General features: G+C 37.9%; 1 protein-coding gene across 1 annotated transcript in view; it reads left to right on the top strand.

Moving 5' to 3' along the window:
* TYR (tyrosinase) overlaps window positions 1–25040 on the top strand; it is a 96980-nt gene that overhangs the window by 37299 nt on the left and 34641 nt on the right. The window contains exon 3 of the mRNA XM_039253686.1: window positions 5933–6080. Within this exon, the coding sequence (XP_039109617.1) occupies window positions 5933–6080 (148 nt within the window). The remainder of the gene's footprint in view (window positions 1–5932; window positions 6081–25040) is intronic.

Here is a 25040-nt window from a genome sequence, read left to right as displayed (position 1 = left end):
TTCACATTCCCTAATGTACATTTTTCTATCTTTCTGCTTTATTTTCTCCAGTTATATCACTGAAACTCTAAGAAATATTAAAACAGGTTTGAGATGCACTTTAAATAAAATTAAATCAAATAAATGTACTTTGTTCTGAAGATTTAACTAGGTACTTTTTCACATATCAAAATTTACAAGGCATGATAAAGTGTAACTTCTATAACCCAGGCTTCTAGAAAGGGGCATCAGAATTAAATAAGATGTCCATCCAGTGTCTGCCACATTTTTAAACATCATTTTCAAGTATATGTGTTGAAGAAGTTATCAGCATGAAAATATTTTAAGTCAGAAGTGTGTGGTGTGGGATTTCAAAGGCAGAAGCATTTTTGGACTTGTCAGGATATAAGAGGAGAAAATTTCAAGTGAAGGGAATAATATATTCAGAGGTAAAGTTTTTAAATTGTGAGCTCAAGTTTAGAGGATGGAAAGCAATTTAGCCTAAACCAGTGAATTTCAACCCTGGTTGCACATTAGAATCACTTGGGTGTTTTAAAACTCCAAGTGCCTGAGCGCCCACTCTGTACCAATTAAATCTGAATCTCCAGGGATCGGAGATAGGCTTCAGTGTTGAAAAACAAACAAACAAACAAACAAACAGAAAAACTCTCCAGAGTACTATCGGGGAGGAAACAAAAGAGAAAAGTCATGGATTGACAAGCTAAAGTTTTGTACTGTTATGATGAGCCGGAAACTGTGTTTATTAATTTCCCGTAGGAACACAACACGCAGATTTGAAGGCTTAACACAGAGTCATTTGGGCAACTGTCACTGCCCTTCACAAAGAACTTTGAGCTTTTTTGGCATCTGCAACTGCTAACAAGGTCCCTGCTGGCTTATTAGATTTCCCATCGTGGGGAATCCTTGGACAGGAGTGAAACAGTAACACATTCTGCACCTTGCTGTTAGTAGATGTAAACAGCAAGCTCATAAATTCATGTTGTAGTCCATAGTAGAAAGAGGCCTCCAAGGTAAATCAGCAAGTCAGCACAGTTACAACCCAACTGCAGTGTACAGAAAAAAGCACAGGTTGAAATTGAGCAGAACTATATTTGATTCCTTGATTCCTTCAATTACTAGCTTGAATGTAGGTGTGTTAACTAATAAACATGTCACTTGTATACACTTAAGTTTTCTCATCTGTAAATTGGGACAATGATGTTATTTATATCACAAGTCACCCTGGGGTTCAAATGAGATCACCTATGTAAAAGATATTTCAAAGGTTTCAAGTATAAATTGTTATTACTTGGAGCCTAGAATTTCCTCGTTGACTTGCACTTCCAAAAGAGAATTAAAATCTCAGCAAGAGAATCTACTGATATTGGCATAATCTTTTCTTATTTTTCCAAGGCAATTTACTGGCCAAATAATGAACTGTTTGAAGAAGTAAAGTAGAAATCATTTATTTAAAATTTCATAGTATTCACATCAACGACAATTTTCTCTGTTTTGTCTCTTAACAAGCAGCGGAGTAGAGCTTTCTGAGGGTCCCTTAAGATTTTGTGGAGAGAAATGTATGTTTCCTGTTCCCAATCTCTATAAAATGGTATAAGTTAAGGACTGAGACATATTTTATATTTGGTTTTCTTTTAAATACAAAGATGTGAGAGTCTCTGTCTCTGTCAAAAATCAAAGCAAAAGATTTGGTCCCTACATCTAAGGCATTTCTAGTCTGTTTGAAGAGACAAGATATGCACAGTTCATTTAAGAGTTAATATAACAAGATGATCTATATTAATAATCGAGTACCTGTCACAAAGAGGTCAGATATTTGCTCAGCCTGTATCTTTGAACTATTTCTGAGCATATATCACAATATTCTGACAAATTCCATGTGTTTCTTATTCAGATGTCCTTTCTGAATAACTTTGGAGGCTTTCCCAGATTCAGTATCTGGAAAATTAGCCAAAGAAGTGAGTAAAGAAACATAAGCCACACTGAGAACACTGTCAAAATGGCAATCCTACTTTCCAAGATCACCCTAATGTTGGATAAAGGCAAGCAGCAGGCAGGTTTCTGTAGAGCAATGGAGTTTAGGAAGGGGAGAGGTGTCTGGTGCTGGGATGGGTCCTGATGGAGGGGAGTTGTGGCAAAAGAGACTTTCCTGCAGGGGGAGTGCCCTCATATTCTTGGCCAGTAGCTCTCATGATGAGCACCCATTGATCAAATGCAGTGAGCTAATAGAAATGACAGGTACTACTCAGGAAGCATCCATTTTGTGCCAGATTCTATACTAGATGCTTCACACCTGCTATCAGAATTATTCCTCATGAGAATCCACATGGGTATTAATTATTCCATCTCTTACCAATGAAGAAACTGAGGCTCAAAAAAAAGTTAACTTGATAAAGGTCATACTTTTGGTAAGGAATATAGAATTTAAAGCTGGGTTTGCATAGCTCTAACAATCTTTTCTCTATAGCAATTATCTTCAAACTGGGATAGACAACACTATTGCAGATTCACTAAGACTTTCTACAGGGTACACGGTACAAAGAATGTTAAGGAAATTTATTTCTAAGCCCTCCTCCCAAATATATTGTTCTAAAATGAATCTTGAATGGATAGGTTCCTAAAGGTTCTCCTTTACCTCTGCCCTATATACAATCCCCCTTTTCCTACTTTTCAGAAGAAAAATCTTCTGAAGGTACATCCTGAATCCGTACTCAACAAAGCACATTATCAGAAGGGGTAAAAACTACATGGTGTCTAACACAGAATTCAAAATATTGGTGCCAGTGTTGCTAAAGGGCATGACTTTAATAACTAGGTAGCAAATGTCTTCCAAGTTGAGTGATTTGTAAATAAATTCATAATTTATAAGATTGCTTTCATGAAAAATTCTTGGTTGAGTTGCAGCTGATGGATCAGATTATTTGATGATGGATCAGTGTGTCATTTTTGGTATATTACTAAAATAGAGTTCAAATAATTAAGTGAAATTACTGTATGAAATCTTTGATTCCAATGTAGTTATTTTTGAGAACAAAATTTTCTCAGGACCTAGATTTAGTTTTTGAAATTTAGAATAGATTTATGTTAAACTTTAAACTTCGTAGTATTAATCCATAGATAACTAAATTAATTTTTAATTAATAATCTTTCACCAATATTATTAAGAAATAAACTTTCACTAAAATTTTATTTTTCTTATATTTAAGATTTTATAAAACATTTAAATATATTTATGTTATTTTGATAGGTTGCTATGGCTAAAATGTTTAATGATAAATTAAACCATATTAAATTAATGCTCACATGAAATTTTTTTTTTTTTTTTACAAATAGTTTATTGTCAAATTAGTTTCCACATAACACCCATTGCTCATCCCCACAAGTGTCCTCCTCCATGCCCACCCTCCTTCCCCCCACATCCATCAGTCCTCAGTTTTTGTCAGCATTCAAGAGTCTCTCATGGTTTGCCTCTCTCCCTTTCCCCCACCATTTCCCCCCTTCTTCTCCCCCTTGTTCCTCAGTTAAGTTCCTCCTAATCCTCCTATACGGGCAAACATATGATATTTGTCCTTCTCTGCCTGACTTATTTCGCTCAGCATAACACCCTCAAGGTCCATCCATGTTGCTACACGCTCACATAAAATTTTTAAAAAGCAATTTTAATTTTATATCTATTTTCATTGCAAAAAAGTTTTTTTAATCAAGCATAATTTATATAACATTTAGTATGTTTCTAAGGGATAGTAGAATTAAAATATGAGATGAAGTTGAAAAAGAAAACCTCATAAATTTTCAGATGATAATAGAGTTTGGGATTTTTTAACATGGATGATAGTGAATAAGATGGATATATTTTTTAAAGTGGCATTAATTTTTTAGTTTAAAATCTGTACTATTTGCAATATCTCTAAAGTTATATCCTCTGAAAGTATTTATAATTATGCTTAAAATAATCTGTAATCTACTTAAAAATATGTGAGACTATATATAAAATACGGTTTTAAAACTTTCATTTGGTGCTACTCAAGGATAAAAGCTTAAAGACCATTGCTCTACAGAAGTTTATCCTCCATGATATGTGATTTATTGCTACATAGGAAAGTCAGTAAACCATTGCATTCAAGAGTCTGAGCTCTAGAATAAAACAACCTGTGTCCCAGCCTTAATTCCTCCGATTTATTTTTTAATTATAGACAGGTTACCTGATCTCTCTAAGCCCCTTTATTCAAGTCTATGTAATGGAGATCATAAAGGTGCCTAATTTGTAGGATTGTTCTAAAGAGTATATGAAATTCATCATGTCAAGTTCTTAGAAAAATCCGTGCATATAGTAAAGGATATGTATACATGTATATAATGTATATAATCACAAAAGTTTCATAGACAAGTGGAGATGGAAGTACTTGTACTTCAGCTAAGCTTCCATTGGGAACGGGGCTTGGGATGGTCTCTGAAAATGAGTACAAAAAGCTCAAAAGAAAAGAAAAAAATCACAAACTGAGGGCAGAAATACTGTGAGCCACAGTGATGGAAGAGCAAAAAGCACTGAATATGAAAGTCAAGAGTTGCAGCTTTAACAATGAAGAGGTTGGGGTGCCTGGGCAACCTATTGGTTAAGCATCTGACTCTTGATTTCCACTCAGGTCACCATCTCGTGATTTGTGAGTTCAAGCCCCTCATTAGGCTCTGAGCTGGCAGCACAAAGCCTGCTTTGTAGTCTCTCTTTCTGCCCCTCCCCTGCTCACGTTCTTTCTTTCTCTCCCTCCCCCAAAATAAATAAACTTTAAAAAATGAAGAGGTTGACAACAAAATAAACCTAGATGCATAAAATTAGCTAAAACTCCCCTGCCCAAATCATAGTGCCTTCACTGTGTGCATCTACCTTTATCATCATCATCATCATCATCATCATCATCATCATCATCTGACAGTTTCTGTTTGATATTTCTAAGTCCTGATTTTAATAATGTGCCCTTAGCCATTATTGCCCCAACTAGGTTTCTATTTTACAATTGAACTTTGATAAATTAACTTCTTTGTATGGTTCTGAATCTGAGTTTTACTTATGTTTTATGTTTTGTCTGCATGGACTCTAAAATATCTTACTCTTGCTCTTCCCGGGTAGTGTATGAAAGAGAACACAAAATAATGAGAGCTCAGATCTTGAAGATCTATATCTTAATTGATAAAGGTTAAAATCCCAACTCTACCACTACATGTGTAGCCTGGGAAAATTCAATTTCACTCAGTTTTCTCTTCTTTCCAATGGGGATAATAATTTGTAATTGGCAGAGTTACTATAAAGTTTGGAGGGCATATATTGCCAAAAGCATTTAGCACAGTTAATATTCTGAAAACAGTATCTCTTATCCTTATTATATTCCCACTGTTAGTATTTCTGATGCAATGAAAGGAACCATTTAATGGAGTCCTGATTAACTTTGAAATGAATAGTTTGCAAATTCTAGCACATTCTGACCTGATGATGTCCCCCAGACTGTGATGCAGAAGGTCACACATTTCATGTTTCCTCTGGAACCAGAACCCAAAATTAAAAGTAATCACCAGAACGGGAAAGCAAGGAGACATGTAACAGGCTGGAAAGATCTGCTCTCAGTGAGAGTGATCGTGCTGATTATTATAGAAAAGTCTTACTACTCTTCAGTATCCAGACGAGAAATAATAGGTAGAAGCATTAGGAGGGAACACAACTGGCTCTGCCTAGTCCATCTCATTAATCAGCACCCTGTCCCCAGATTAACATCCATCACTTCCACCAAGATTTATTAAATGTAAAGAATCCAAATAAAGCATGAATTTTATTACTTTGAATTAAGCTCTCAAGTGTAGTTGTAAACCAAATGAGATAATCACTGAGATTTTCAATTATTAGGGCCAACTGATTTTTTCTTTTCAATTTTCTATTTACCAACAGGATTTGCTAGTCCACTTACTGGGATAGCAGATGCCTCTCAAAGCAGTATGCACAATGCCTTGCACATCTATATGAATGGAACGATGTCTCAGGTACCAGGATCTGCCAATGATCCCATTTTTCTTCTTCATCATGCGTTTGTTGACAGGTTGGTTGACACTTTTTCACAAATTATATGCTTACTGCTGTTAAATATAGTAGGACTTTAGCTATTATATAAAAGCTAAGAAATTATGGTAGTTTGTTGTCTTAGATCAGGTTCTCCCACAAACAGACTGTAAGGAAAGGAGTTAGATGCAAATGTTTCTATTTAAGTGTTTTATTGAAGAGAAACCAGTAAGGATGTGGTTAAAGCAGGATAAGAAGGGGAAAAAAGCCAAATCAGAGTACAATGTCAGCTGAAGTCCCAGACTCAGCCAGATTTTGGTAGAGTGTAAAGCACACCCCAACTTGTCTTGCCTTAACACAAGAAAATGGAGTTTTTGTATTACCATATCAAATAGCCATTGGTTACAGGTTTCCCTGAGATAGGAAAGGACCTTGTCAAGGTCCCAGGCACTAGTGCATCCCAGACAGGCTACGTGGCTCCAGTAACCATGGGCAGTCTTCTGAAGGTTGCACACGCCTGTGGTTAGAGGTAAAGCATGTAAAAGCAGAGAGGCTGGCACAAGAGATCTAAGGCCATCTGGGCAGGACAGAAATATGCTACATCTCTCTTCAAACCATTTTTTTTCTCTCTGGCAATATTATTGTGATTTCTTCTTTTCCACCTTCAGACCCTCACATTAAAGCAGATACAGTTTTTGATCTCAACCTTGACCTGAGTATTACATGATTAATTCTCCACACATGAGGTACTATGGCTCAACCATCTTCTTTAATGTGACTTAATTCTCCTGGAGCCTTTTCCACCCTTATTAACCCTCTTCCATTACACGTGCAATGCCTTAGCCATAAAGATTTTAGACTTAATCACATGTGATGATAGCAAAAGAGAAAGTACATAGAGGAAGATCATCTGTCTGTTTCTGGAATTCCTCAAGAAGAGAGGAGGAAATAAAACATTGAACCATGACAGATGAATATAGGACTCTCTTTTTTCTTTCTTTTCTTTTCTTTATTTATTTTTTTGGTCCTCTCTCAGGTAATTTTCTCACAGTGGCCAAAGAATAAAGGGCACAGATTTATACCTGCCATTAAGGTGATATTTTCCTTCTCTTTGGTAAATATAACAAGTTCTATTTTTCCTGTCTTAGAGAAACTGAAACTGAAAATTAGATGTTTTGCTCATATTATCACCATTTCCAACTCAATCATTTTCCCAGGAACATGGACATAATAACAGTTAATAAGCGACCACTAAGGGTGTCTGGGTATCCCCGTCAGTTAGGCATCTCACTTCGGCTCAGGTCATGATCTTGAAGTTCACAGGTGGGAGCCCCACATCAGGCCTCTGTGCTGACAGCTTAGAGCCTGGGGCCAGCTTCTGATTCTGTGTCTCCCTCTCTCTCTGCCCCTCTCTGTGTATACAAACTCTCTCGCGCTCACTCGCTCGCTCAAAAAATAAATAAAACATTTTTTAAAAAGTGACCACTAGTTTGGAAGATTATTAGGCAGATTTTTATTGTCTTCATGACTACTCTAATATTACAGGAATTAAGTCATATCCCAAGTCAAGTTTTATTTAGAAATCAGTTTGTAAGTAAGTGTATAAGCACTAAAAGTTTGATATCAATATGATATCATAACTACCTATACCCATATATAAAGAAGGGAGAAGAATGCTTAGAAAAACATCTTACCAGAAAACATAGATTGAACTCTTTTTATGAAGTCATTTTTATATCTTATTGTCCTTGTGAATTTGGGGCATTTTTTTTTTTTTATCTTTAGTGGCCCATGTAGTTTAAAGAATTCTAGACTTCCTAGACACATTGATGCCCTAGGCAAGAAATCAGCAAACTATGGATTACAGGCCAAATCTGTCTCCGGCCTTTTTTTTTAATAAATAAGGATTTACTGGAACACAGCCACATCATTCATTTATATTGTCTATGGCTGCTTTCATGCTACAAGGACAGAGTTGAGTAGTTGTGACCAAGGCCATACGGCCCACGAAGTGGAAAATATTTAGTTTCTGGCCCTTTACAGAAAAAGTTTGCTGACCCCTGACAAACCACAGAATTCTACATATACAGACCAGAAAAGAGATGGAAAAAAAAAAAAAACAGTTGATCTTTGGCTAGCTTGCTTATATCTGTATTTATAGAAAATACTACAATTGAATTCAGTGTCTGGAGGCAGGTTTGCTTAACAGAGATAAGGCCATTATGCAGATATATGGTTTTTAGGCCATTCTCTCACCCTGAACATTAAAATTTTAAGTTTTCTGCCCTCTTAGAATTCTCTGCTAATCCTATCTTACTATTAGATATCTGTATGGTTATGAGAATAACTTAAAAATAATAAGTAAATAGGGGCACCTGGGTTGCTCGGTTGAGAGTCTGACTCTTGACTTTAGCTCAGATCATGATCCCAGGGTCGTGAGGTCAAGCCCTGTGTCAGGCTCTGTGCTGACAGCGTGGATTCTCTCTCTCTCCCTCCCTCTGCCCCTCTCCCCCACTCTCTCTTTCTAAAAGAATAATAATAATAATAATAAGCAAATGTCAAAGTAGTTTCTCATTCAGCCCATTGAGCCAAGGTGATGAAGATTCTGGTGAGGGAGAGGGATGAAAAAGCACCATCATGAAGGATAGACACCTGTGGATTTTCCACAGACTGTTGTATCACCTGAGCTTTCCTCTCAAGTCTCTTCTCAGTCAGATGATCGATTCACTGCCATTCAACTCTTCATTAATATATTTATTGACTACCTACTATGTGCTGAGTATATTTGCCCAAATATTCGGCATTCCTTCCTGTCTCTACACATTATTTATACCAATCTTCAAACCTGAAACATATTTTCCTTCATTTATCTAATTTTCATACAATCTTCAAGACTAGTTACAGTTATCAATTCCTCCATGAAGTCTACCCAGACCATTCCTGTCTGTAACCATCTCTCCCATCCAGAGTGTGTTGGAGCCAGCCCACACTGGCTAGCAAGATCTAATATGGACATCTTTTCCCAACTTTGCTTTAGTGACCTCAAGCTATAGTTTGAAATTAGCCATGGTAGTAGTATTTATACCATGAAATTGGCAAATGCTACAAATCAAGGTTTTTATTTTGAGAGCTGGTTGTTATATAATGACCAGCACACTAGTCCCCCCATTTATTAACTCATACCACATTCTCTCTCTACCCTTTATTTTAAACACATCATTTGCATCATTATTGATTATGTTGTTACTCATTTGTGCTTTGTCTCACTAATCTCTGAACTACTTAATAGTCAGACCTATGCCTTGTATTATATCTGTTTGTCTCACAGTGTTTTGTCTAGCTTATTACTAGTAAGTGTATAAATAATTTCTATCAAATGAACAAGTGATTGAGAACAAAGTTAACATGCCACATTTGCCACAGCTACAGAAAGAACTACAGAGAAGTCATTTTAACTGAAGGAATTTGTTTTGCAAGACTTAGAAAGCAAAATGTAATCACCATTTAATGCTATGAATAGGTCTCAAATTTTAGCATGTTCTAGACCATTAGACCTGGTTCTAGGCACTGAGGAAATAATAATGAGACAAGACTGCTGGTCTGAAAAAGCATAGTCTAGCGGGTAATATAAGCCAGTAAACAACTATAGTACATTTTGATTCATGTACTATCATAGGAAACATTCTTAGAAAGCTACATAAAAGGATGGTAGAAGAGCTGAGCCCTGAAGAATGGCAGGCCCACTTGACAAGAATGAACAGTCAAGGATCAGGAGTACACACTTCTGTCTCATTGAAACCAGTCACAGATGAAAAAGTGTATATGGAAGAAGAAAATTCAAGTTTGGCATTCAAAACATGGAAATAAGCCTCAAAGTTCATGTGAAGAGAAACTCATAAGATTCCAGTAGCCAAGTAATCTGTCATCAAAATGTGCCAATGTTGGGGTGCCTGGGTGGCTCTGTCATTTAAGAGTACAACTCCTGATTTAGGCTCAGGCCACAATCTCATGGTTTGTGGGTTCGAGCCTCTGCTCTGTCAGTGCAGACCTGCTTGGGATTCTCTCTCTGCCTCTCCCTCTGCCCCTCTTCTGCTCAGTCTCTCTCTCTCTTTTTCTCTCAAAATAATTAATAAACTTTTATTTACTTTTAAAACCATTTTTTTAATGTTTATTCATTTTTGAGAGACAGAGAGAGACAGAACATGATGGGAGGAGGGGCAGAAAAAGAGGCAGACAGAGAATCTGAAACAGGCTCCAGACTCTGAGCTGTCAGCACAGAGCCTGACACAGGGCTCAAACTCACAAACCATGAGATCATGACCTGAGCCAAAGTCAGACATTCAAGAGTGAGCCACCCAGATACCCCAATAAATAAGTAAACTTTTAAAGCAATGTGCCATTGTTGAAAAAATAAAGACTTAGGGTAATTCCAATTCTATCACTTAAAAATCAGAGAATGGACTTAATATTAAAGTTTTAAAAGATAATATACATATAGTTTTTACTATATTCAAGGCATTACTCTAAACTCTTTGTAAGTTCTATTTCATTCACTTTGTACCAACAAGTCTATAACATAGGTTCTAGTATTGTCCCTACTTTATAGATTTAATATATATATGGATTTAATATACAGATTGTGTAGCTGGTAAAGGACACAGTTGAGACTTAAACAATGTAGTCTTATTACAGAACTAGGTTCTTCACCATGATGGGCAATTCCCTGGGGATATGAAATAGAAGTTTCCTGATTGTTCTTAAATTGAGAATAAATCATCATCATTAAAAGGTAATTCATTTGTCAAACATTTTAAGTTTTTACTGTACTCCATATACTATGCCGGTTATGATGCCTGTATTATTTGTTGAAATGAATAAAAAGTCCTGACCTCCAGGTATTTCAGCCTTTCAAAAACACAGAAAAAAATTAATAATCTTTGCAATGTAGTAGAGCCTATAAAAGAAATACGAGAGATATATGATTCCAGAGAGGAAGAGCCTTAAAAATCAAATGCTTTCTAGAAAAGGCTATCCTTTGATTTATTCTTGAAGATGAGGAGAAATTAAAGATATGACAAGGAAGGTACAAAAGTGTATGTCATACTTAGGGAGCAAAATCAGTAAATCAGAAGATAGAGGAAATCATGTTGAAGAACTTTATTTAGCAAGGCTAAAGAACAGATTCCAATAAGTAGCAGCAAGATGAACATCAGATTTGAGGGCCCTGACTTATTTTTGGCTTCTTTGAAAGACTTCTTTTAAAAACTATATTGAGGGGTGCCTGGGTGGCTCAGTTGGTTGGGCGTCCGACTTCAGCTCGGGTCATGATCTCATGGTTTGTGGGTTCCAGCCTCACGTCAGGCTCTGTGCTGACATCCAGTTCAGAGCCTGGAGCCTGTTTCAGAATCTGTGTGTCTCTCTCTCTCTGACCCTCCCCCTGTTATGCTATCTCTCTCTCTCAGAAATAAATAAAACCTAAAAAATTTTTGATAAATAAATAATAAAAACTATATTGAAATATTTTATTTTTTATTTTTGTTTTCTCTTAAAGAAAAAAAAAGATAATATAAAGGAGCAGATTAGGGGAAATTACCTAATATCTCTTCTGCCATTTAGAAAATTTTTAAAGGTAGAAAAAGGAAGAAATTAACAAATTAAGAGAAGCTCCATCCCATCATTCTGATATACACTAAAGAATTCACAAATAATTCTGTACTCTTTTCCTACTTAATAATCTTAGATATACTTCCACATCTGTACATGTAAATCTATTCTTTTCCTATTTCCCAAAATTAGAGAATGAAAGTATTTCCACCACCCTCTCTCCTCATGAGATGTCATCAGCTCTATAAGCCTTTGCTACTTCGAAGAGTATAAATACATCCATTTGAATTTCTCTATTTCCTACACATATTAAAGATTTGTTTCCTAAAAATCTCTTCACATTTTGTTATTTTATATTTGGAGAAGATTTTTTTGCATTTTATTAGTAAATTGTATAGGTTTTCCATATTTTAAAAATTTAGCCCATTTGTCATAAACATTATAAATATTTCCTGCATTTTAACATTAAGTTTTAATGGTATGCTTTTTGCTTTAGTTTTTTTTTTCTTTTTAAATGTTAATTTATTTTTGAGAGAGAGAGAGAGACAGAGTATGAATGGGGAAGAGGCAGAGAGAGACAGGGAGACATAGAATTGGAAGCAGGCTCCAGGCTCTGAGCTGTCAGCACAGAGCCCGACCCAGGGCTCAAACTCAAGAGCTGTGAGATCATGACCTGAGCCGAAGTCCACAGCCCAACAGATTGAGCCACCCAGGCACCCCAAAAGTTGTTTTTAAATAGCCTTTTCTTAATTCATTCTTTTGTTTCTGACATCAGTGTGCCTACTTTTTTGTTCCTCAGTATTCTTACCTGTTAAAAGAATGGATTGCCATAAAGCTCCAAGGTCATTTCTGGACTTTACTATACTATGGATGTTTTTTTGAAGAAATAATAATAGAATGCATTAGCACAATTACAGGGCTTTCATGGGTTTCTTAGTGACAGCTTAATCATGCTTTTAGTTATGATTAACAGGTAACTGACAAATAAGTCCAATTCATAATTACTTTTCTCTGCCATTCAGACTAAGGTCTGATAAGGGACTCTAGCTGTTCTCAGGGGTTTTTTTTGTTTTGTTTTGTTTTTTCAAATAGTTTATTGTCAAGTTGGTTTCCATATAGCACTCAGTGCTCATCCCCACAAGTGCCCTCCTCCATGCCCATCTCCCCCCTCCCCCCCCTCCATCAGTCCTCAGTTTGTTCTCAGCATTCAAGAGTCTCTCATGGTTTGCCTCTCTCCCTCTCCCCCACTATTTCCCCCCTTCTTCTCCCCCTTGGTCCTCCGTTAAGCTCCTCCTAATCCTCCTATATGTGCAAACATACGGTATTTGTCCTTCTCTGCCTGACTTATTTCACTCAGCATAACATCCTCAAGTTCCACAAAAACAAAAAAACATTTCTGGAAAGAAGAGAGAGTTGAGGAGCAATCACCCTAAAAGAAAGACTAGTTTGGTGTGTTACATATCTTTTTCTCTAAGAAGATCAGATTTGGGGCATGCCAAAAATAGAGGGATTTGAAACTTTAAGCCAACACCCATCAAGCAAAGCTGATGTTTAAGCAATGGAATCAGGAGCTTTCATGCTTATAGTTTCCTCAGGAAGGAAGAGGAGCTTTGGTGTCAGATGGTGCCCTGTGGATAAATGTCAGTGCAATAGAAAAGGAGATTTGGAAATATTTCCCTTTCCTTCACTCAAGAAGGACTCACATGGACCAAAAAAAAAGCAAGCACACTTCCACGTGCATGCTTTCATTCATCTGTTCACTCAAAAATGAGTACCCTCTTTGTTTTGTGTGCTATCTTAGGCATGGGGATGCAGTGGTCATTGAGAACTACTCCTCTCCACCTAATGCTTCCCAGTGAGTTATGTAAATAACTAAGTAACATAAAACAAATGTAACCTGTTTAGTAATAGTGGTTTAATAGGCTAGGGTATGTGCAAGATAAGAAAAGAGTACCAAAGTGTAAGGACCACAAGAGCTGTCCTCTTAAGCCCCTGGATATGTGGCACCTCGCACGGTGCCTGGCACAGAGTGGATATTCAGTGAACAGCTGTTAGAGTCCCTTGTTTGGAATCTCTTATGACTTAGTGGCTTGATGAAGAATGAGTCAGATTTTGACTTGTGAATTTCGGTCACAAAAACATTCAATTCATACGGACCCAAACAAGAAAGACACAGAAGCATGAGGTTCAAGAAACACTTTAGGAAAGAGATGATAGTTTAGAAACACAGTAAAATGCTAAAAACACCGCTAACTGTGCTTACTGTGCACCAAATGCTAAGTGCATCACATGGATTGACTTGTTTAACACTTTCAGCAATCCTACCAGTTAAGTGCCATATCATCCTTACCTTAGGCAGGAACAGACTTGAAACACAGAGAGATAATCTGTCAGGATATTAACCCATGTTCTTAACCTGTTGTGTATGCTTCTTCATAAAGAATTTAGAGGGTTAGCAGAAGAAATGTATAAATAGAGAAAGAATATATACTCTTCGCTCAACAGAGAAGCAGGAGCTGCCAGAATAGGTAGTTATTTTGAGCATTAGTTGAGAAGCATGGTTAGTGCAGCAGGAGCTGATTCCAAGAACAAGTTGGTAAAAAAGACTTAGCAATCTCAAACTGGAGAGGGGTGGGGAGCAGCAGGGTGCAGAGGATGTGAAGGGGAACAAAGACAGGGTCAAAAATGGAGTAGGGAGCGGTGCCTGGGTGCCTCAGGTGGTTAAGCATCTGACTCTTGGTTTCAGCTCAGGTCATCATCTCACAGCTCATGGATGTGAGCCTCGCATTGGGCTCCACATTGACTGTGCGGAGCCTGCTTGGGATTCTCTCTCTCCCTCTCTCTGCCCCTCCACACGCATTCATTCTCTCTCTCTCTCTCTCTCTCTCTCTCTCTTTCTCTCTCTCTCTCTCTCACTCTCACCCTCACTCTCAAAATAAATAAACTTTTAAGAAAATTTTAAAAATGGAATGGGGAAGTTTGCCATTTAGAATGCCCAGAAGCTTAATCCAACAGTTTTAACCAAGTCTCTCTTTATTTGAGTTTATTTATTTATTTATTTTGAGAGAGACAGAGAGAGCACAAGTGGGGGAGGGGTGGAGAGAAGGAGGGACAGAATCCTAAGTGCTCGTGAAGCCTGATCGGGGGCTCAAACTCATGAACAGTGAGATCATGATCTGAGCTGAGATCAAGAGTTGGAAGCTTAATCTATTGCGCCACCCAGGAGCCCTAATTTTAACGAACTCTTCAACCCTCCTCTGATGTGAGAGCTCTTCTCAATCAGCCTTGCCAGGCACTGACTCAGAAACTAAGGGAGGTGCAGATGGAGAAGGCAGGACCAGACACCCACCCTCTGGGAGCTCAAGGTCTAGTTCCTAGACCTAAGTGTGGAAGAGAAATCCTCAAGTGGAAGAACCATGACATCTAGAGTCAGAGGCCGGTGAGCACATCCTGGCTCAGCTTTGTGATACTTGTGTGACCTTCGGAAAGTTGCCCAACCTCTCCCAGCCTCATTTTCCTCTTGTAAAATGTCAGTAATAATACTACTTTCCTTATAGGAACATCCATTTATACTTTAAAACTATAACATATTATACAATGACTTGTTGTTGTAAAAAGAGTAGAGTATAAGGAACTTTTTTAAAAGCTTGCACGGTGCTTTATTCACTAATATCCATGTGTTCCCCAGTATTGGTAATACCTCATCGGTTCCTGTCACCGGTCTCGTGAGTGCATGGGAATCCCAGCTAGGTACAAAAGGGAAGCAGAACATTCCAGAGATGGCAAGCCTGCCTCACAACTCAGCTACAGATTAACTGCATCTTTTGGAGAGACTTTCTAGCTATATTTCCTGCTGAGGCTTCCCCTCCACTCTGCTCCCCAAGCATCCCCTGGGCCATCCTGCTGAGAAGGCTGCCCTGACCCACATGCCCATAAACCCAGTGCCTTGCCAACTTGGCAGCCTAGAAATAGTCCAGGCAGAAGGCAGGTCCCTGGAGCTTTGGGAATGAACAGCAGATTGCTTGACTGCTGGTGATTGCAAGGCTGAAGCTTGCTCGGAAAAGCAGAAATCCTAGGGTTATAGAAGGAGGTGAATTCAGAAGCCAGAGAAATGTCTCAAAGTCTGCTCTAGGAATCAGATGGGATGGCAGAGGAGGACCTGGCTGTTTCTGGGTATCTTTTCATATTGCTGGATTGTGACCAGCTTTAAAAATGTTCCCTGTTTGGGGCGCCAGGGTGGCTTAGTCGGTTAAGCGTCCGACTTTCGCTTAGGTCATGATCTCGTGGTTCGTGGGTTTGAGCCCCGCATCGGGCTCTGGGCTGACTGCCAGCCCAGAGCCTGGAGCCTGTTTCAGAGTCTGTGTCTCCCTCTCTCTCTGACCCTCCCCTGCTCATGCTGTCTCTCTCTCCTAGAAATAAATAAAAATATTTTTAAAAAAATAAAAATAAAAAAAATAATAAAAATTTTCCCTGTTTGTTTTCTAAAGCAGGAGCGTTAATTCCCTAGAACAAGGATCAGTTATACCATCATAGTCACACTTACTCATATTCCCACAGTTAGTGCTGCTCCTATTGTGCAGTTGAGCTTTTGTATCAATCTGCTTTGGTTAGACCATTTGTGGGTTGATCTATCTCTCCTTGAAGACAGGGTCTGTGTATTAATCAGCTCCAGCCTCCAGCAGAGTTTAGCACCCAACACAGACACTGGCACATAGGACATATTCAGTAACTTCTTACTAAAGTGTTGTATAACTGATAATTCTAAGGCAGACAGCCATCTGCTGGGCTATTAATAACATTTTGTGGTAGAGTAAAATATTAATCTAAGGGAATTGAACTGCATCCTATTAGCTAATGAAGAAGCCATGTACTATAATAACCTAAAGAATGTTCCTCCTACAATATGGGATATCTCCCAATTCTTTGCTGAAATAATTTGTTTTAGTACTAGGGGAATTAAATTGCTTAAAGTATTGATAACTTAAAAATGCCAAATGAAAAAGGATAAAGAGACATGAGATGTCATCATTTTTGCTGAATTTTTAAATCTGAAAGAGAATGCCAAGGTCAATCCAAACCCCTCACTTTACAAATAAGGAAATCAGGGACCAGAGATGGCCTGCTCAAGGACACGGCTTTCTGCTAAGTAGGAGGAAAAAGTAAATCAAGGTCTTGTGGTGTAAAGCAGGAGGTCCCAAAGACAGAATGGAATTTTTAACATGACAGGGGATATTTAACCAAGAAAGGCAGAAACAGCATGACTATGGGAAGGTCCTCACCACAATTATCTAGAGAGTCAAAGGTCAGAATGGCTGAAATAGCACCAAATATTAGGTCCAAGGGATGAGCATGACTATAAAATAAGTTTAAAGCCCAGGAATCAGGAGACTAGGAGGCAATAAGTCATGGATTAAGATCACAGATTTTAGCATCAGACGTGCTTCATTTTGAATACCAAAACTGCTCCATCTAGCTCCATGACTCTTGGCAAGCTGTCTATTGTCCCCCAAGCCCTCCCTTTCTCAGTCATAAAATTCTGCTAATATTAGTAGCTATCTGAAGTTATAGCTTTGATAATTAATATGATATTTGTATAAGTGCGTATGAACGTTCTTAGCACAAAATTACAAGACAGACAAGGTCCTTGCCAATATGATGCTTACATTGTAGTGGGAGAAAACACAAGTAAACCAGGAAATAGCGAACTAAGCACAAAATTCAATTAAGCACTATAATATGATAAACATATGTATTTTATAAAGAAATACTTGGACAGTTTCCAATTTAGATAGGCTGGCTTCTCTGAGGAAATGAGCCATAGCTTTACACTGGTCTCATGAGGAATCAGCCAGAAAATTCTTTTGGGAAAATATTTTAGGAAGTGAGAAGAACAAATTCAAAGGGCACATGGCAAAAAAGAACTTGGCTTGTCTCAGGGACACCAGCAAAAGGAAAGATGGTAAACAAAGGGATCCTGGTGCAAGATGAGGTTAAAGAGATCTCCAGAGACCAGCAGAGTCCTCAATAGTGGAGAGACTTTAAATGATTTTATCAGAGTACTAAAATAATTTTAAGAAGATTGGCATTTGCAGAAGTTATCCTGACTGCTGTGACAAATGGAGTGTTGGAGCCAGAACTTTAGTAGAGACATGAATTACCGTATTGTACTAGTCCAAATGGGAGGTGATTTTGAATTAGGAGCATTAGGAAGACAAAAGGACCATTACTGAAGTAGAAAAGACTAGGCAGGTAATGAATGTAGTAAAGAAAATGGAGTCAAGAGTTCTCTTTTGGATATATTATGGTCCCTTTTGGATAGGGTGATGAGATATCCAAGAGAGGCTGCCAAGTAGTCTGTTGGATCTTGAAGGATGGAACTCAAAAGAAAGAAAAGGGTTTCAGACATATATTTGGTAATCTTTAGCAAATAGGCATTATTTCACATCATGGGAGTGGGAAAGATCCCCCAGGTTCCTAGGATCCCTCAGGAGGAAGAGATCCTCCTCTTCCCTGAATAGGGAAGAAAAGCCACAGTCTGGCAAACCCTATCGAAAGGATGAATGGATATCAATGAGTCAGCAAAGGAGGGTGAGAACCTCTGGCCAATGAGGGAATAGAGAAACCAGGATAATAAGTCACAAAAGCCATGTAGGCAAAAATGAGGAAATAAACAAATGGATCTCATTCTCTTAAGAGGTTAATACGGAGGAGAGAGAAAGAACATAGTGGGTCTAAAAACATGGGGATACTTGTAACTCTTAGAACAACAGTTTCAGTAGAATGGGGGCATCAGGAGCCAGATTAAGTGGGTCCTTTTGAAAAGAACTCTTTTGAAAGGCTTTGACAAGAAAAAGAGCAGAGAGAAGACAGATGGAAAGCAGGAAAGGGGATATGGGATCAAAGGATAAGTTGAAAAAGAATTTTTTGAGAGAGAGAAGACATTAATGAGGGTTTGTATGCTACTGGAAGTGAAAAATTACAAAGGAAGACACATGCTAGTGAAAGGGAAAATCTACCAGAGCAAGGTCCTTATGATTTGAGGTCCTTTGCAATGATTAGGGATAGGTCTTCCTTTATGCTTAAATGGACAAAAAAAAAATAGAATGTGGATGCATGTGTATTTGTCAACTTGATGTTGGAAATATTAGGGTCTTCTGATTCAATTACTTCCATTTTCTCACTGAAATGTGAGCGGAGGTCATCAGCTCTAAATGGAGTAGGGGCTGACTAGAAGGATAAGGATGGGAAAGGAAGAGTTTGTGGAAGGTCTGAGAAAAATATTAAATAAATTATCTTGAACATATGTCATTCAATATAGCATCAGTCTGCTGAATTAAAGAAAAAGAAGCATGCTAGTTCAACAATGGGTAGGAACTAGAACATAAGTTTCATTATTATCTACTCAATACTCTGCAAGCCATTTCCATTTATACTATCTTTGTTAATACTTAAAATAAGTATTTATTATCCCCTTTTTATTTTCGTTTACTTTAAAACATTTTTAATGTTTATTTTTGAGAAACAGAGAGAGAGAGACAGAGTGTGAATGGGGAGGGGCAGAGAGAGAGGGAGACACAGAATCTGAAGTAGGCCTCTGGCTCTGAGCTATCAGCACAGAGTCTGACATAGGGCTTGAACCCACAAACTGCAAGATCATGATCTGAGCCAAAGTCGAATGCTTAACCAACTGAGCCACCCAGGCATCTCTATCCACTTGATCTTAGCCAAAAGGCCAAGAAGCGATCCCCCAGGCACCTCTGTCACCCCTTTTTAGAATTTTGGAAAATGGGGGTCAGAAAGACTAAATATTTACCTGAAGTTTCAGAGCTACTAATTGACTGAAATAAGATTTTAAATTTTACAATTTTGTTCATCTTACTTGAAAATCCCTATCTTCAGTTTTACCATCATACCAACGAGGAGGTCACTATAATCACACCAGAAACATTCTCTGTAAGGGGATGTTTTTGTTTGCTGGGGCTGCCATGACAAAGTGCCATAGAAGTACAGTATCATAGTAGAACAGAAGTTTATTTTCTCACAATTCTGAGGCTAGAAATATGATATCAAGGTATTGGCCAGGTTAGTTTCTGTCTCATTGGCTGGTACATGTCCGTCTTCTCCCAGCATCTTCATATGGCCCTCTTTCTCTACATGCCTGTGTCTTAATTTCCTCTTTTTATAGAAAGAACACCAGTCGTTTTGGAGGACCTAATGATCTCATTTTAACTGAATTTCCTCTTTAAAGACTCTTTTACCAAGCACAGTCACATCCTGAGGTGCTGGGGGTTAGGACTTCAATGTACAAAGGGGAGTAGAGGTTGTAAAACTCAGCTCATAACAGCTGGTGAGGATGAGAGTCAAACTGTAGTAGAAGGGAAACAGAACAGAAATTGAAAATGTCACATTAGACCAAGTTTTAATAATATGATGACAAAATAAAACAGGACAGCAAACTGTTTGAAAGGAAGAATTCAAAAAAACAATGTTTGGAAATGGCTTTTTTTTTTTTTAACAATAAGAGTTCCATGACTGAATTTATAATTTAAGAGAAATTTGCTAAGGAAATGAGAGGGGGGTAAAAGTATCAAATGTGAAGCACATTGAAATGCTTTAAAAGGTAAACTATGAAAAAAAATATATGGCTTCAAGCCTAAAAGATGATTCTCTAGGGGAAAGTACCCCATATTTTTTCCAAAGGAAAAACTAATCAAAGGATGACAACTGATGTATAAAGTATTTGTAGGAAATTCTATTTTGAGAACCTCATTTGTCAAATCAATGACAAAATGTCTTTTTTGTTATATGACTTTGTTTTATTAAGTTACTTTAGATATTACAAAGATTTCTGGAAATACCAAAACAAAATTTCTGCATGTAGGATTGACAAAGCAGAGAATAGAGAAAACCAAGGATGTACAAAATAAATGTTATTTCTCCCCTGGAGTCAAGAAGGCCCAAGATAACTATTGTCAAGTACAAAATGTCACAATGATCTACAGATAACAATGAAGATGAGAATCTCTTGGAAACTCAGGAAAGACATATTACTAAATTCAAGTAGTCAAAACAGCAGTAATAAAAGGAGTTTTCTGTAGCTCGATCCTTATATGAAGCAATCTGTCAGGAGAAAGTTACATATATTTATCAAAAAAAGAAGTTTTTGAGAAGAGTGCTTTTCGCTCACAAAAAGAAGTAGCAAAACCCTTTAATCTCTGCTAGAAAAAAGACAGCCATACAAGCTTCAAGATTCGTCTTCTGGGGTTTTGCCTCGTGTCAGCACAGCATGGAGTTCAGAGGCAGAGTTCTTACTCTTCTCTCAGAAGAGGCCACTCTTCCTGGCAACAAGACAGGGACCTGAGTAGAGGTGCCATTTCTCCTGTGTCCCAGGAGCTGATGTCATTTCCTCAAATCAAAGAAGGGCCTGAGACCTGAGCATGTTTTCTGCCTATCCCTCCCCCAGCAGCCAGTTAACTGTGCTCTTGTTGCCCAGAATGCAGATGGGTCTTAAGCAGGTCCAAAGTGTCCTTTCTTCTGCCTCCCAGCAGCATCCAGGAGAGGCTCAAAACTAGTCATACATTCTCCAGGATACCGTGTCTTGCATTCTCAGGAAGTAGAAACTGTTCCATAGCTCATGTGCAGCTTAATCAATGTGTTAACATATCAGCTATTTTCTCCTTACCCAACTGCATGGCTTTTATGCCTTCCAATCATATTGTGGTGAGACAAAAAGCTCACATTTCCTGTCTCTCCTCAGCATGTCTTGTCACCCATTGCTGTCAGTTTGTCTGGATTTGCTGTGATGCTAGCTCTCTAATGAGGCAAAAGTATGATTTTTAAATTGTGACTTATTTTTATTGTTAAATTGGGAATGATATTCTCTGTGAAGTTCTTACATTTTAAGCAGAGCTGAGTGATGACAAGTAAATTTTCTCCTCTCTTCTCAGTCACAAAGGGAAGGCAATCCTGGTGTTAGTGGTAACTGTCAATGTGGAAGTAATCAAGCAAAACCTCGAAAGTAAAGCATAGGGAGTGAGGAACGGATCCAGAGAGAGACAGAAATAATAGCTAAGACAGAAAAGTATGTTCAGGTGCTGATACAGAATTGATATCAGAGGAACTGGTAACTAGAGCGGTGTAAACCTAAGACTCAAAGTTCATGAATAAGCATCAGAGCTCAGAATTGAGAAAATAAAGAAAGGCACAAGTGCTGCTGGAGCCCCATGTTCCGTGTGGAAGAACTCTTGTGATGCCCTACTACTACCATAGGATTGACTTGGAAGAGTTGTGCTTCCCTTCTCGGTCAGTCTTGCAGGTATATGCAGAAGCAGAACATGGAAGAAAAATGGAAATCCTCTTGAATCATGGTATTTTACTTGTGCTCTGATCTTTGATGCCATGCAACTGACACATATGGTTCAAAAATTTCATCAGGGCACCTGAGTGGCTCAGTCGGTTAAACGTCTGACTCTCGATTTGGCCTCAGGTCATGATCTGAAAGTGGTGAGATCTATCACAGCATTGGGCTCCATGTGAAACTCTCTCCCTCTCTTTCTCTACTCCTGCTCACTCTCTCTTTTTCTCAAAAAAAAAAAAAATTACATCCATAGATTATTGTATCACCAGGATGCAATGTGAACAGGAAAGCTAACAGTCTAGGTCTGTAATGTGGCTACTAAGGACTTGGAATTTTGCTAGTACAACTCAGGTATGCAATTTCAATTTCAAAATGGATGATGTGCTCTGTTAGAAAACTTATAAGTGTGTTTGGAACAATTTGAGTATGTGAATACATGTTTTCTTTAAAATGCATGAAATCTGAATATGCATCAAGCATTTCTGATACTCTCCTATGTTTTACATCTTCAAAGTATATTCTGTAGTTACTGACTAGGTTTTTCTCAACTTTGTATATAAAAAATACTTAATCCCATGATGAATTAGCCAAGATAAACTTTACTTTCTGTAGTTTATTATCAAAAAATGATAGGGATTTGTACATGGATGCGTGTATGTGTGTGTTCTCTATTGGTCAGCATTCAATGAGAGAAAACAAACAATACCAGTTATCTTAACAGAGAGAACTTAATACAAATAGTAGTAGTAGATGAAATAGATTTGGGAATTAAAAAGGAAACTGTAAGAATATAGGGTTAGGTATCAGAGGAAACAGTACCACCCCTCAGGCTGAGGAAAGATAAAGAAATGGCTAGACATATTAGAATCTGGAGGCTTTTGGAAGGCCTTCATGGAACTGGCCTCTGACTTCTGAAAAGGGGATATTGTTCAGTTAGTATTGGTACCTCATGCTAACAGTTGATATTAGAAGAGGGGCCTCATGAAGCAGGAACTCAAACCTCTGAGTAGGGAGTGTGAGTAAGCTGGTACTAAAACCTCAGGAGTTTAGCAGCATTCTACAGAACTAATGATATAAGACTTCTTGGAGGGGGGGAATATAGCCCAACATATGTTGAAACTTCTCTTTTTGAGAGGGATAGAGAGAGCACATGCTTGTACGTGCACTAGCAGGGGAGGGGCAGAGAGGGGGATAATAAATCCCAAGCAGGCTCTGCACTGTTAGCATGGAGCCCAATATAGGGCTCAATCTCACACCCCTGAGATCATGACCTGAACCAAAATCAAGAGTCAGATGCTTAACCATCTGAGCCACCCAGGTGCCCCTATGTTGAAACTTCTTAAGGGGAATGATGGTGCTAATTCTGGGAGTGTTTACAAAAAGCTAGAAGCTTAACTCTACTGCCTTCTCAGGGTCAAGAGCAATTGTTGAAATAAAAAGCAGAAAGCAAGCCCCTTATTCTTCTTCCAGTCTGTGTCAACATCTGTTAAGGATCCAGCTAGTAAAGGATCTAAGTAGCTTTCAGAGGCTCAGCCTCAGTATCAGAAGGCAAAGTATACAAGCATATCTCTAGGGTTGAGAAACACTAGCTAATAACTAGCAGAGTCTAACCCATGGTTATTGAGAGTCAACATAGATACACCTTCCTACCCATGGTTAAGTTCATATTAAAGCTGTAGCATGCTTATGTTTTTTTCTTTACAAATAAAGATTCACTCATTCTATCCCCAAAAAGAATAACCAAAGCCCGAAAAGCTATTATATTCATTCTTGATTAACAGTCACCACATACCCCTCTGGGAGATGTGGTATAATTCTCAAGTTCTGTAACAGTCTATATTGAATATTTGTACACTAAAAACTAAATTGTAAAATTAAATGTTATTGATGACATTTATATGAAATAAGAAGACAGGAGATGTGAAAAAAGATGTTAGTTAATACATCAAAATAAATGGATGTAAATGGGCACAAAAACTAGGTAGTATGAAAAAATACACCAAGAGTAGATAGGGAAGAAAATACACAGAGCTGCTGCTGATCTCATTTCTTTAACAGATTATGATGCCTGGATTGTTACTTATAATTTTTTCCACTACCCATAACATGTTCTGTTTGTCTTTAGCCAGTATCTCAGCCAGCCAAAGCTCTTTACTCAGTGAATGATACCAATTTTTATTCCTAGAGAATCTGAATTCTAAGTAACTTTATATTTCCTTGGTTCCTATAGACTTCCATAAGTTTTGCCATTGAAAATAGAAATGCTAAAAACTCCCTGGAGAATGCCCTGAATTTCATAGTCTTTCCTGTACTACTGTGTAGCAGCAATCCAAATATATCTTGATAGTCAGGATCAAATGCATCAAGCAGTATAGTACAGTACCCCTCTTTTTTATACATATGCCCAGTGTATAAAGCCTCTAAAATGTCCCTGAATTAAACTTCGAATCCAATGCAATATTTCTATGTACCTATGTGGAAGCAGTTCTTCTACTTTGGAAAATAACACCTAAAAAACAGACAGTTTCAAAATTTTGGTCATAGGAGAAAATAAAATTGTACATGGGTTGTAAAATGCAATCATGAAAAGAACCATTCCGATTTCCTCTCTTACTTCCAGCACCTGGAAGGATGCACATGCGAGAAATATTACTCAGTAATTCAAAACGTGTACTGCCTTGTGGGACAGGACCTCAATTCTTGAGGATGTTTTCTCCCAACTGGTACCTCAACTGAATCTTCAGTGGTCAATTCACTATTTTATTAACCCTTAGCTTTTAGGTGATGGAATGCATAGTAAAACTAGTGAATTCCACAGGAAATAGCACAATATTGCATTGCTTATGCTATAAAATGAGTTCTGTAGTCAGAAGCAATGTTAAGTGGAATAATACGATAATAAAGTAACATCCCTGGGTCCATGGGTGGTGATGCTGGCAGAAGCATTATCCATAGATGAAGCAGATTAATATACAGATATTCATCTATTTTGGTGAAAGCAATTGCTGTATGCTTTATGATGATAGAAGTCCAATGTAA

This window comes from Hyaena hyaena, unplaced genomic scaffold, assembly GCF_003009895.1.
Source record: "Hyaena hyaena isolate Hyena2069 unplaced genomic scaffold, ASM300989v1 scaffold_462, whole genome shotgun sequence".
Lineage (NCBI taxonomy): Eukaryota > Metazoa > Chordata > Mammalia > Carnivora > Hyaenidae > Hyaena > Hyaena hyaena.
Note: the sequence above shows the minus strand (reverse complement) of the source record. Positions and strands in the feature narration are given on the sequence as shown.